We start from the raw sequence: 13,592 nt of genomic DNA on the forward strand, positions 1-13,592 counted from the left end.
GGCCGAGATCCCTGGCACGGGAGGGGGTGGTGCCAGCCCCGCAGGGGAGGGTCAAGACGAAATCAAAAACCCGGCACCGCAGCCCATCTCCGGACAGGGCTGCGCTGCTGTTAGCACGAGGCCCTCCCCCTGTGATACACATGCCGCACCGAAGGCCTGCGTCTCCACTGGCTTATCCAGAACCTCCTTCTCCATTCCTCCAACCAATGTCACCATGGCTTGGGCCACCTTCACCATTTCTGGGAGTGGATCCCCTGGAGTACTATCACAAGCCAGTTTCACCTCTGTCCGTGTCATCGCGGAGGTCTCGCTCTCCCAGACATCGGGGATACACACTCCGTGGGTGATCCAGGTCTCCATCCCCAGACCCTTGCCCATGCTGCTATGGTTGTCCTCCTCATGCTGGACACAGACACCGCAGGCCTACATCCAGGGGCAGGTCCCCCCCCCCGGCCACTCAGTACCCCTGTGGACACTCTCGATCGGGGACAGAAACACAGTTGTCTCAAGGGGAGTTAGTTTTGGAACCCCGAGACTTTCCTTCACAATCCTCCAGGGAGCAAGTGTATCATCGACCGCAGGAGCCTGAGGGTTCGAGGGAGGTTTACCCCAGTGGTTCCTCCTCATCCTCCCCAGATGAGGCCATGGCCCCCGGGGATGTCTCCCCCCCAGATGACCTTAAACAATTTCAGGAGCTATTTAAAAGGGTAGCTTTCACGCAAGACATTCAAACGGCAGAGGTGCAGGAGAAACATCATAAACTTCTGAAAAATTTGAGACCCCCGGCTTCATCCAAAATTGCTATTCTGCTGAACGAAGCCATTATGGAGTCAGCCACTACCATATGGCAGACTCCGGCCTCTATCCCGCCTACGAACAAGAGAGCGGATAAGAAGTACTTCGTCCCGGCAAAGAGCGTGGAGTTCCTCTTTAGTCACCCACAACCAAATTCTTTGGTGGTCGAATCGTCCCAGCAGAGGTCGAAGGCTTCTCAGTACAAATCGGGGGGATCGGACAAAGATGCTAAGAAGCTAGAGCTGTTTGGCAGGAAGGTATATTCCTCTTCTACCCTGTTATTGAGTGGCAAATTATGTGGCACGCCTAGCAAACCATAATTTTGATAATTACTCCAGACTTAGTCCCCTCATGGAGTCACTTCCGGAAGACAAAAAGCCGGTGTTAAAAGCGATTGTTCAAGAGGGCTACGCAGCATCGCGGACGGGAGTCCAGATTGCCCTGGACGTGGCAGACACAGCGTCACGTTCAACAGCTACAGCAGTGGTCATGCTTAGAGAATCCTGGCTCCAGACGTCTGGTATCCCTAGGGACCTACAGGCGAAGATCGTGGACCTTCCGTTTGATACACAAAAGCAGTGTGCAGACTCAACCGACTCGGTCCTCCACTCCAGTAAGGACTCAAGAGCTACACTTAGAACCTTGGGCATTTATACTCCCCCATACAGGAAGAAAAAATTTTATCCTCAGCAAAGACGCTACGCTTACCAACCACAGCGTGCTCAATATCAGAGGCAACAAGTTTGATGGGTATGTCGGGACTGCACTATCAATACCATCTTAGATCTTCAGGGCCTCAACCGTTACTTGCGCAAGCAACTTTTTCGGATGATCACAGTTGCCTCGATACTCATGGCACTGGACGATGGAGACTGGTTTGCAGCCCTCGACTTTCAAGATGCTTACTTGCATATAACAATCCACCTGGCACACAGACGCTTCCTCCACTTCACGGTCGGCAGGGAGCACTTCCAGTACAGGGTTCTTCCGTTCGGCCTCTCCTCGGCCCCCAGAGTCTTTACCAAAACCCTGGCAGTGGTGTCAGCCTACCCGCACAGACGGGGTGTTTATTTTCCCATATCTGGACAACTGCCTGCTGAAAAGGGCCTCGAAGGCAGAGGTCTTACGCATGATACGCGTCACAGTGGACACGTTTTCTTCACTGGGCCTAGTTATCAACCTCGCAAAGTCAAAGACCGAACTCACACAAGATATAGAGTTCATAGGGGCACGCAAAAACTCTATCACAGCAAGGGTGTACCTACCCGATGCCTGCTTCCACGCCATCAGTTCGCTGGTGCAAGTCATCACATACAGCCCCACGGTGCCGGTCTTAACGTGCTTACAGCTGCTGGGCCACATGGCGGCAGCGACGTTTGTGGTACAGAATGCCAGGTTACACATGCGAAGCCTGCAGCATTGGCTGGCGAGCGTTTACAAACCGGCATCCCACACTGTCCACAGGGTGGTGTCGCCCACGACAGAGGTGCGCAGATCCCTGGTGTGGTGGGAGAACCCCAAGAATCTGCTAGTGGGGGTGCCCTTTCACCAACCACAAATTTCTATTTTTCTTACTACTGATGCCTCCCACATAGGATGGGGAGCGCACATCGGCGACAAGGTGACGCAAGGGCTATGGTCCCCTGCGGAACAGACACTGCACGTAAACATACTGGAGCTCAGAGCAGTGTTCAATGCCTGCAAACATTTTTGAGATTACCTACATGGCAAAGTAGTCGGGATCAATACCGACAATACCTCCACTGTGTTTTACATCAATCGACCAAGGAGGAGCACGATCCTGTGCTCTCTGTGCAGAAGCAGTCTGATTGTGGAACTGGTGCATCGCCAGCAACATAACGTTGAAAGCCTCGTACTTGCCAGGCGCTCACAACGTGAAAGCAGATCAGCTGAGCAGGTGCTTCGCACTCGCGCACGAATGGCAGATCCGCTCTGATCTGCTACAGCGCATTTTTCGTACATGGGGGTTTCCCCAGATTGATCTGTTTGCCACCCAGTACAACAAGAAGTGCCCCCAGTACTGCTCCAGGGCAGGAGTGGGGCGGGGGTCCCTGGGGGACGCATTCATGATTTCATGGAGGGGCCCCCTACTTTACGCATTTCCCCCCACAGCGCTTATCCACAAGGTTCTCCAGAAAGCCAGAAGGGAGAGAGCTCGCATGATACTCATAATCCTAACTTGGGATCAGCAGCAATGGTTTCCCTTGCTTCTGTGCATGTTGGACCACCCACCGTTTCCTCTACCGGTGGCACCGGACTTACTCACGCAGGCTCAGGGGTCCATAGTGACCTGCACCCTCAGGGTCTGCGTCCGCAAGCATGGCTAATCCACGGCTCAGCTCCTTAGAGAGCATGTGTACAGAGGGAGTACAAGTAGTCCTGGAATGTAGCCGAAGGACCTCCACCAGGAGGACTTACAAGCAGAAATGGACTCGATTTACAGCCTGGTGTTCCGCCAAGCAGTTAGCTCCCGTTGACGTTCCTATACCTGTAATACTAGAATACTTATTGGACCTCAAGAGGGGTGGGCTCTCTTTATCCTCGCTAAAAGTTCACCTCGCTGCCATATCAGCCTTTCGGCATACAGAGGAAGGGCCCACTGTATTCGCCCATCCTATCATTACAAGGTTCTTGAAGGGGCTGGTAAACCTGTACCCTCCTCGGAAACTGCTTCCACCATCGTGGAATTTGGACTTGGTGCTCAGCACGCTATCGGGTCCACCTTTCGAACCATTAGCCACAGTTCCCCTACGTCTCCTTACGATGAAAACAACCTTCCTCCTTGCAATTACGTCAGCCCGCAGGGTGAGCGAGCTCGCAGCAGTGATGCCAACGCCGCCCTGCACAGTATGCTCAAAGGAGGCGGTAACCTTGAGGCTGCACCCAGCCTTTGTTCCAAAAGTTTCTTCGGAGTTCCATCTTAACGAACCAATAGTTGTACCTTCGTTTTACCCAAAGCCTCACAGCTCCAGCAAGGAGGTACACCTGCATCTCCTGGATGTGAGGAGGGTGTTGGCCTTCTACATAGACAGAACTAAGTCCTTCCGGAAAACGGACAGGCTTCTAGTCTCTCTCGCTCCCAGGTCAAAAGGAGAAGGTCTCTCTTCACAGAGAATCTCAAAGCACATTGTGTTCTGTATCGAAAGACTCCTTTGCTGGCCCCGCCCAGGGCTCACTCCACCAGGGCGGTGGCGGCGTCAACAGCCTTCTTCAAGGGCATCGCGTTAATAGACATCTGTAGAGCGGCGACCTGGTTGTCCTACGACACCTTCGCCAAGCATTATGCCCTACATCGGGTATTCCAAGAGGATACCCATCTGTCGACAGCAGCCCTCTCGTGGGCAAGCTGCACATAAACCGATTACCCACCTCCTTACTTGGGTTACTGCTGGGTAGTCACCTATTGTGGAGCACCCACGGGGACCACTCGAAGAAGAAAGAGGAGTTACTCACCTGTAGTAACGATGGTTGTTCGAGATGTGTCCCCGTGGGTGCTCCACCACCCGCCCATCCTCCCCACTTCGGATCTCTGTCTAGTGTTTTTCAGGAGCATTCAAGGTGGTTGGTCAAGGAACTGGTGGGGACCGGATCGCGCACGTGGCTGGGGGTGTGTGGGGGAGCAGCGCGCGCCAGCGCATGCGCGATCCAGGAGAAACTGCTGGAAGATTTCTGATCTGTGGCGCCGGGCGAGCCCGACACCTATTGTGGAGCACCCATGGGGACACATCTCGAAGAACCATCGTTACTACAGGTGAGTAACTTCTCTTTTTCTATTTCAGCATAACTTTCTTAAAAGATAAGCCATACTATAATTTAGTAAAACTTACTTTAATTGTTTTTAATTCTGCCAGGCTCATAGCTGAAACCAGTGTAATATATTTAGTTCTTCCTTATCACGTTACATCATGCTTTCTTTGTTCTCTCCACAGGAATGTTTTTCAAGATGTCTTGCATCGTGATACGTTAGTAAAAGCCTTCCTGGATCAGGTAACAGTTGTTCTTTTAGAACGAGCAAAAGTTAAAAATTCTCTACTCTCTTATAACAAGTATTTTAACACAAATAGATTCTTCTAGCAGAATACTACTACTAGATGGACTCCTGAACATGTGCAAAATGTAGTGACCTCCCAATTGCAGGTTCCTACAAAGCAGCTGTTGTTCTATTACCTTAATAATCGAAAAATATTACTGAGTTATGTACAAGTTCTAACCTGTCATTCTTGTTGATGCTGTGATATTTCCCTACACAGTACTTTTCTGGAGGGACTGCATCCAGGAATGACAATAATGACCTCTGTCGGGGAGAGGCAGTGTAAAAATGTGTCTGGGGAAAGGAGGTATAGAATCCCAGGTACACAGCCTAGGACAGCACCTCTGAGCATGGGATTTTTGTGTATATGTATGTATGCTGTTTAATTTTCTGTGTTCCTGGAATGAAAACTGAGTTGCATGGGTCTTTCATGTAATTAAGTTTTATGCTGTTTTTAACAGGTCTTTCATTTGAAACCTGGCTCATCTCTGAGGAGGACTTTCCTTTCTCAGTTTCTGCTAGTTCTTCATAGAAAAGCCTTAACTCTTATAAAGTACATAGAAGATGATACGTAAGTAAAAAGCGGGGGGTGGTAAGAATTTCTTGTTCATTAGACATTCTTTCTGTATTGTAACATCTTTTTCCTCTACTCTCCTGCAGGCAGAAAGGAAAAAAGCCTTTTAAGTCTCTTCGTAGCTTAAAAATAGACCTTGACTTAACAGCAGAGGGCGATCTTAACATAATAATGGCTTTAGCTGAGAAGAGCAAACCAGGTCTACATTCCTTTATCTTTGGGAGACCCTTCTACACTAGTGTACAAGAACGTGATGTACTAATGACATTTTAAAGATCCTGTATGCTGCTGAACGAAAGCTAATAATGTAAACATCACTTTTTTCCTTTTTTGATAAGCAGCCTTGCACTCTAATGCAGTAACTGAAAACAAGTTACACTACAAACCAGCCGAAGTGGGGAGGGAGCATAATTAGAGGGAGTCACTTCAGTTAGGGAAGCAAATTTCAAAAGACCCTCTTTTGTTTATAATGAAAGTAAATGTTGCAGTTGTTTTTATGGTAATTTGAGTTTGTTGTGTAAATCTTGGCACAGTTATGGCTTAAACTGAGTTAAAGGGAGGCTATTGTATTTATTGTTTAGAGAAATCATATGGACTCCCCACTATTTCCCTTTCATTTTTTTGTCACTCCATATCCTGGTACCATTATTTCCAGCGTCCTCTTGGAAAACAGTACTACTTGTCCTCTCCATTATGGAGGAGATGGCCTTGTGTCTAACAACCTGGAAAGGAAGTTTTAACTCTTTTTTTTTTTTTTTTTGTTCTGTTCTCTTTCCTATGTGTGAGATTAGCATGAAAAGCGCTTTCCTTGCTCCCCATTCCAACTCCACCAGATGTGTGAAGCATTTAAAGGGATATTTAAAACATCCTGAAGTTTAGAGTACTGTACAGCATCATCCTTAGGAGCAGAGTGCTGCCTTTTAGTGGATTCTAAGGCCAAACGGAAGCCTAGAATTATGCTTTTAAAATAGGATCATTATTTTAAGATGTGTCGCTTGTATAAGTGTCAAGCAAGATATATCATTGACTGTTGAACCGTCCTGCATTTCAGTGTTTTAATGACCCACCATAACGGAGCTCTTGCAAAACAGAAAAGTTAGGTCTTATACTTGGATAGCCACTGCCAACCTTTCTTCTTCTTCTTTTTTTTGTCATCTGCTCCTGTTTTTTCATGAATAAGAGAAAAGGCCACATTAAAACACTAGCTTACCCTTCTCTTTGTTGTTTTTGGAAGTGACACATGGGATATAGCCAAACTTAAAGACAGTTACTTTCTTTTCACATTACTTTTGTCAGTATAACTTTATTCAGGAATCTGTGTGACTGTTAACTAATAGAAACAGCAGTGATGATTAGAAAAATTAGCAGCTCACTGACCAAGAATTTGTCTCCCTTTTCCACACCAACACTCACCTCTCAGTCAACTCGTTGTGCTTTGCATGGAGAAGATGGGAAAGCATCCGGAAATCAGGAAATGCATTTTGCATGCTTTTGTAGCACTTCTTACTTGAATAATCTGAGTTGTTGGCTCTAGTTTTCAAATTCCACAGAAGATTTTCAAACTTTGCCATTGTGCCGCACGGTGTACTATACTCAGTGATGTATCTGCATTGTGTGCTGCTATCTTCTCCCCTTCTTTTTCCCCTCCTGCTTTAAAAAAGAAAGTCAGGAATCTAACGTAAATGTAATGTGTTACTCCATGGTCAGAAATTTCTTGCCAAAGGCCTATTCTGATACTTGGGAATCTCTAGCTCAGTGGTTCTCAACATATTTATCACTGTGGGCTGTAGGTTGAGAACCACATTAATCAGTAATTCCCCTGCCTGCCTCTGTATGCAGCACCTCCTGCCATGAGACTCCTCCTTGTAGTGGGTACATGAGCAAAGCTCTGGGTGGGAAGTCAGCTGGAATCCCTGATGCCAGTCCTGAACCATATGGGACCCTGCCATGTGGGCTCAGCAGCCTGTGGCACACAGCTAGGCTGCAACTGGATGGTAATTGGGCCATATGGGCAGGTTGTGATCTGCTTCTCTTGGCAAAGCCATTGTTGCTTTGCCAGTTAAGCCCTTGATATAACTTTTTAATAGGATGGGTTTTCTGTATGAGTTGTTCATTTTCTAGCTCAATTTTATTACTTGAGACATAGGACATAATACTTCAATATAGTGGATTTTTCTGTGTCCTTTTTTCGGAACTTGAAACAGCTGCTGTCCAAAATGTAATTGTAATTTTCTTATAGGAAAATACATTCTACAATCTAAATATTTAGGATTTTTAATTGGAGGGGACAAGGTATGCCATTGTGTATCAAATACATATGTGCAGTTACTATAGGTGCATGTAAAAATAAGCAGATCACACATGTGAATGTCCATAACTCGATGTGTGCATGCATATTTATCTAAATACATGCATAACTATTCTCACAAATTAAAGATTGCCAGATTTTTTTTTAAATATACTGCTCTTTTATAGAGTTCCTGCAAAATGTCTCATGCTCTTAGGCTTCTTTCTGCCAGCTTCTCATTGGGAAAGCTTATTAAACTTAAGCTGACTGAACCCAGTGACACAGAGACCATTTCAGTTTATCATCATTTTTCTTTATGCATTTTAGTTAGTTTGCCTATTGGAAAATGGTATAATTCCTAAAAATATTTTTTTTACTGCTTGGCTTCTCATTAAGAACTAAAAGTTGCTGACATTACATTGCTGAAATATAAATAAGGTGCTAAAGTTCAGTTGACTTTAGACACAGTGCTATAATTATTGTAGCATGATAAAGCTTTGAAAATTTAATACTGACACTACTAACAGCAAAGCCCTAATGTTTACTGAAAACATGTGTGCATTTTCAACTTTACAACAGCTAAATACTGGAACTTGTTCAAATGCTAGTGTTGCACTGATATAATGGATGTGGACTGTACATTGAAATAAATTATTAACATGTTTGCACACCGTGTTGTAAATTTTATTGCACAGGACAGGGAAGGTCTTTTGGTAAAATGCATGTGGAATTTTTTGTCGTTCTGAAATTTCTGCAGAAGAGCTAGGATTTAGTGCTCAGTACAGCATGAATTACATAATCATTTCACAATTTAGAAATTGGAGAAAGACCATTTCTCTCTCTCTCTCTCTCTCTCACACACAGAGAGAGAGAGAGAGAGAGAGAGAGAGAGAGAGAGGGGCGGGGGGGCTGGGTTAAAGTGAGTAAATATAGGATGACTGGTACCTGTTTAAAAATGTTGTTTTTCTAAAAATTTTTATCTGCTATCTCATCCTAAATGCTTGAAGACTTGGCAACGTGTTCTAAAGTTGCAAAGAGTTGTGTTCTCTGCTGAATGTTTATCTTGGTTTGCTAGTGCTTGGTAGGGCCACCACAATGACTCTTCAATCCTGTATGTGTGCTCTTACTAATCCTGCTCCTGTCCCTAGCCCACCACTAGGGTATGCTGTCACAGTTAAAGCACAGCACTCCATGGAATGGATGATATTGTGGACACCATAAGTTTCATTTCCAGACCAGAGAGTGTTATATTTAAAGCTGAAATTTCACAGTTGTAACCATGAGAGTCCCAAACCAAAATATGGCTGGAGGGAGAGTCCACAAGGCTACTGTGGCAATACCACAACACCCCTACTTTTATTTCTGTGCTACTTCTAGTGACAGCACTTCCTTCAGAGCTGGACTTCCAGCCAGGAGAGGTTCTTAGTGATGGATTTGACCTGGCCCCGGTAACAGCCTCTGCAGAGGAAGAGAAAGTCCCATCCCTCCCCAGCTTGGCTGGGAATAATATCTGGTGCCCCCAGATCTCCCCTCTCAACCCTACACCTCTCCTACACTAGTCAGACTTCAAAGGGGAGATCACATTTCATAGAGTGTGATGTGCTTCAGCACAGCTCTGAATTTGGAAAGGCTCTACTTCATGGTGAAAGATGTTTCTTTAATGCCTGATCACATATATAAGTCAACATAGATTGCCCTATGTCCTGCGTTTTATCTTTAAATATGCTAAGGAACAGACAATGCTTAGTGGGGTTTTTACCATATATAGAACATTATGGGGTACTTTTGTAGGCTTTGTGTCAGTTTTCCTTTATTTCTTTCATATGTAGTAGGCTATTGATGTGAGCAAACAATTTCTTTAAGAGTAAGTGACAGGAGCAGTGGCATTTATATGTTCTTTTTTTAAATGCATGTTCACACTGATTCCAGTCAAGTGTGCACATGCCACATGCGCAGACATCAGAAACTTTTTACCCTAACAGCACCCATCAGGTCGAAACCCGCCTCAAATGGGGCCTTCATGGCGTTCAGTATATGACCCTGCTGACCCAACTACCTCTTCAGTTCCTTCTTACCACCCACAATGGCATTGGGATGGGGCTCACATGCTCTCAATTTGACCCCTAGGACTTGTCTACACTACCACCTTCCTTCCAAGGAAGGATGGTAATTAGGGTGTTGGGAGTTTACTAATGAAGTCCTGATGTGCATAGGCAGCACTTCAGTAAACAAATTCCACCCCCTCGGCAACTTCGAAGTCCCCTTACTCCTCAAAATTTCGAAACTTCGAAGTTGCCGAGGGGGTGGAATTTGTTTACTGAAGTGCTGCCTGTGCACATGAGGACTTCATTAGTAAACTCCCAACACCCTAATTACCATCCTTCCTTGGAAGGAAGGTGGTAGTGTAGACAAGCCCCTAGTGTTATTGTTTCTAATTGGAGTAGTTAAAGTTTGTTAGTTATGATTAACTACTACTTACAGTAAAACCAATAAGTAAGAAGTTAACTAGGATGACTAGGTTTGTCTGTCCCACTGCCAGCCTGGGGCTGCAGAACATGCCAGAAGCACAGGGCTTCAAGTCTTGTGGTTCTTACCAAAAGTCTATGCCCATAATTCCTCCTAGCACTACCTGGAGGAGATGCATCTAGCAGATAGCTGCAAAATCTGCTTTTAAGCCTTGAATGACAAAAGGAGAAGCTTCAGATTAAAGCAGCTTCTGATGGAAGCTGCACTTAAAACCATGACTCTTGAATGCCTGGCCTGTGTTCCAGTGTGGAGTACCCCAGCATCAGTGTGTGAAACAGTGCAGGGAAAGGACTCATTAAAGGAGTCCTAGCACCTCAAATCTCCCATACTGCTGCCCAGTATTCATTGGCACCACCCTGGTCCTCTCCTTCAGGGTTGTCCATGTCAGAGGTAGAATCAATCCCATCTAGAAGTGCCAGGCACAAGGGGGTGCCTCGCATGTCCTGGCACCTCCTCAGTGGCCCTTCTGGACTGCTTGGATGTACCACCAAGTCCCAGGTGACCCTTTACTGGCTTCCCAGTTGGCAACCTCAGTGGGCCACCATCCCAGGTCATTGGGGATGACACCCACTACCTGTCCACCAGAGGCCACTGTTACCAAGTCACCCAGCCACATGGACAGGTCTGAGTGCTGGTATTCCGCTGATGCCTCATCCGTGCATAATTTGCCTGACAGCCATCATGAGGGCATGTGGGAGACAGGCGCCACAGACATCCAAGAGGAGCCTGTTCTCCCTCTTACCCCAACATCCTCATCCCTGAATGAGGCAGCGGCAGGGATGTCAATATTTGGGCCTCCCCCTACTGACCACAAAACCCATGAAGACTTGCTCTGAGCCTTCATGGTTAAAGCACAGCACTTCCTGGAGTGGGTGATATGGGCCTGCTGTCAGAGGAGGTAGGAAAGTTAGGGGACCCTATTGGTGAACTTCTGAGGGTCCATCAAGAATCATCCTCCCTTTTGCAAGACAGCCCAGAAAACCAATTCTACCATTTGGCAGACCCAGGCCTCCATCCTTCCCACTGCCAGGGGTGTGAAGAGAAAACATGCCCTTTCCAAAGCTCTTTAATCTCAGCAGTGAATGAGAAGGAGCCTTCTTCAACTCAAAGCAACCAAAAGGTTAGCTCAATTTGGCAGAAAGTTCTATGCCCCCAGGGGATTGGAGCAGGGGATATCAAATGTGCCAACGAGCCTCAGCAGGCACAATTGTAATAAGTGGGGATACCCTAACAGAGTTTAAAAAGCTACTTCTAGAGAGGTCCCATTTTGAGTGTGCTGTCCTGATGGATGATGGCAAAAGTGGGGCCAGCACAGCTCTTCGAGCTTCCTGCCTCAACAGACCATATTATATAATATGCCATTTGGCATGGCTTCAGACATCCTGCCTACCTCCAGAAAGCGAGCATACCTTTCAGGACCTCTCATTTGAGGGCATGCTTCTCTTTTCTGATCACACAGATTTGTCTATCCATAACCTAAAAACACTTGTGCTACACCATGATCTCTGGGTATGCAGACCCTGTCCACCCAGAGGAAATTCTTTAAGTCATAGCAGCATGAACAATATCAGCAAGGCTCATTCCAGTCACAAGCTAGGCAGGAATCTTTCCAGCTCAGAGTTTAGGGCATCCTCCCAGTCAGAAATCCAAAGCCACGCATCAGTGAAGCCAGTTCAAAACAAGGATTTTGTTGAGATGCCTGAAGACAGTGTGCCAATACATATCCAGGATCATTCACCCTGTTTCCTCAATCATCTTTCCCATTTCCTTCAGGCATGGGCCCTAACCTCAGACCACTGAGTCCTCTGCATGATGAAGGAGGAATACACGCTCCCAACCCTGCACCTCTCCAAATGCCCTACCCCATTCTTCGTCAGGAACCCTTCTCACAAGCAGCTCCTTCGTCAGGAGGTGCAATTGCTCCTCGCTGTAAAAGCAGTGGAGGAGAGGTTCCTCAGGTGTTAAGGGACAAATGGGTCTCCCAAAACTTCCTAACCGCTAGAGCAGAAAGGGCTTCAGGCCCATTTTGGACCTGCTGGGTCTCAACTGGTTTATGGCAAAGCTGAGATTCCGTATGGTCTCCCTAAGCACTAATACCCTTTCCTTGAATCATAGGGGATTAGTACAAAGCCCTCAACATCACCATTTGAGCATCTCACAGGCAATTCACAAGGTTCATAGCAAACTGGGATCATTACCAAATCACGGTGCTCCTGTTTGGGCTTGCCGTGGCCCCTGCATGCTCACAAAATGCATGGTGGTGGTTGCAAATGTACCCTTATCTCAACATCTGGTTGCCGAGAGGCTGCTCCAGGGAACAGGTGGCATCCTATGTGCAACTAGTCAGAAACACATTCCTCAAATTTGGCCTATGTATCAACTTGGAGAAGTTGACACTCATTCCAACTCAGAGAGCAGCATTCGTGGGGGCAGTCTTGCTAAACTCCCCGTGGCACAGATCATCCAGTCTCTCTTCTATCCTGCCACCATGGCAAGGAGTGGTCTCGGGCACATGTCTGCACGTATGTATGTAGTTAAGCATGTCAGAGTAATGCTCAGGCCACTTCAGGCGTAGCTTGCCTCCGCTTACCATCCACGACAGGGCTGCCTGGACTTGGTATTGACCTCACTGAATCAAATCCTCAAGTCATTGAAATCATGGCATCTAGTCAGCACAGACCTTCTCTTCAACACTCCCCAACCTTCATTGCTCTCCAGTCCCTCTGTCAGAGTAGCTAGCAAGAAGGTACTAAAGGGTGTGGCAGGGTCATATATTGAGTGCCATGAAGACACTACTCCAGGGGATTCCACCACCAACCTGACAGGTGCTGCTAAGGGAAAAAAATTGATATTTGCACTTGATTGGAATGGACATGAGCAACACTTCTCAAAGAACAACAGTTATGAGAAGGTGCGTAACTGCCGGGGTGAGGTGGTCGGGTTCTGTCAACGTATTTGTCCTAAAAGGCATTAAGAAGAGCATTAGCCTGGTCACTGGTTAATCTGCTGCTAACATGTTTGCAACATCTTAAGTATCTGGGGGGATGTACAAGAAGCAGAAGCAGTTTCCTTGACTCTTCAGAAGGTGGTGGAAAAGAAGGGCTTAGTCCTGGCAGTTACCATTGAATAAATCTGGCTTTGAGCCCGGCTAATGTAATGGAATTACCCTAGAAAGAAAGTTTCAAAACACTTAAGCTGCATCAGCACTACAGTCTCCTTTCAAAAAGGGAATGCAAATGAGGCAAATTGGAAATGCAAATGAAGTGCCAACTTACATATTGCACACTTCATTTGCATAATTGCATTTTCAAAAGAGTCTTTTGAAAAAACCCAGCAGTGTAGGCAGGGTTCTTTCTACA

General features: G+C 46.4%; 1 protein-coding gene across 3 annotated transcripts in view; it reads left to right on the forward strand.

The window, feature by feature from the left end:
• The window catches only part of C9orf72 (C9orf72-SMCR8 complex subunit), a 54,098-nt gene that overhangs the window by 23,196 nt on the left and 17,310 nt on the right, over positions 1 to 13,592 (forward strand). The window contains exons 9-11 of one of the 3 annotated variants that reach the window (XM_074994701.1): positions 4,746 to 4,803; positions 5,308 to 5,417; positions 5,507 to 5,727. In XM_074994701.1, coding sequence (XP_074850802.1) covers positions 4,746 to 4,803; positions 5,308 to 5,417; positions 5,507 to 5,693 — 355 coding nt within the window. In that variant the 3' untranslated portion in view covers positions 5,694 to 5,727. Of the gene's footprint in view, positions 1 to 4,745; positions 4,804 to 5,307; positions 5,418 to 5,506; positions 8,523 to 13,592 lie in introns of those variants that run through there. The other 2 variants (XM_074994702.1, XR_012645628.1) reach the window with 2 other exon arrangements.

Source organism: Carettochelys insculpta, chromosome 5 (genome assembly GCF_033958435.1).
Source record: "Carettochelys insculpta isolate YL-2023 chromosome 5, ASM3395843v1, whole genome shotgun sequence".
NCBI classification, from domain to species: Eukaryota; Metazoa; Chordata; order Testudines; family Carettochelyidae; genus Carettochelys; species Carettochelys insculpta.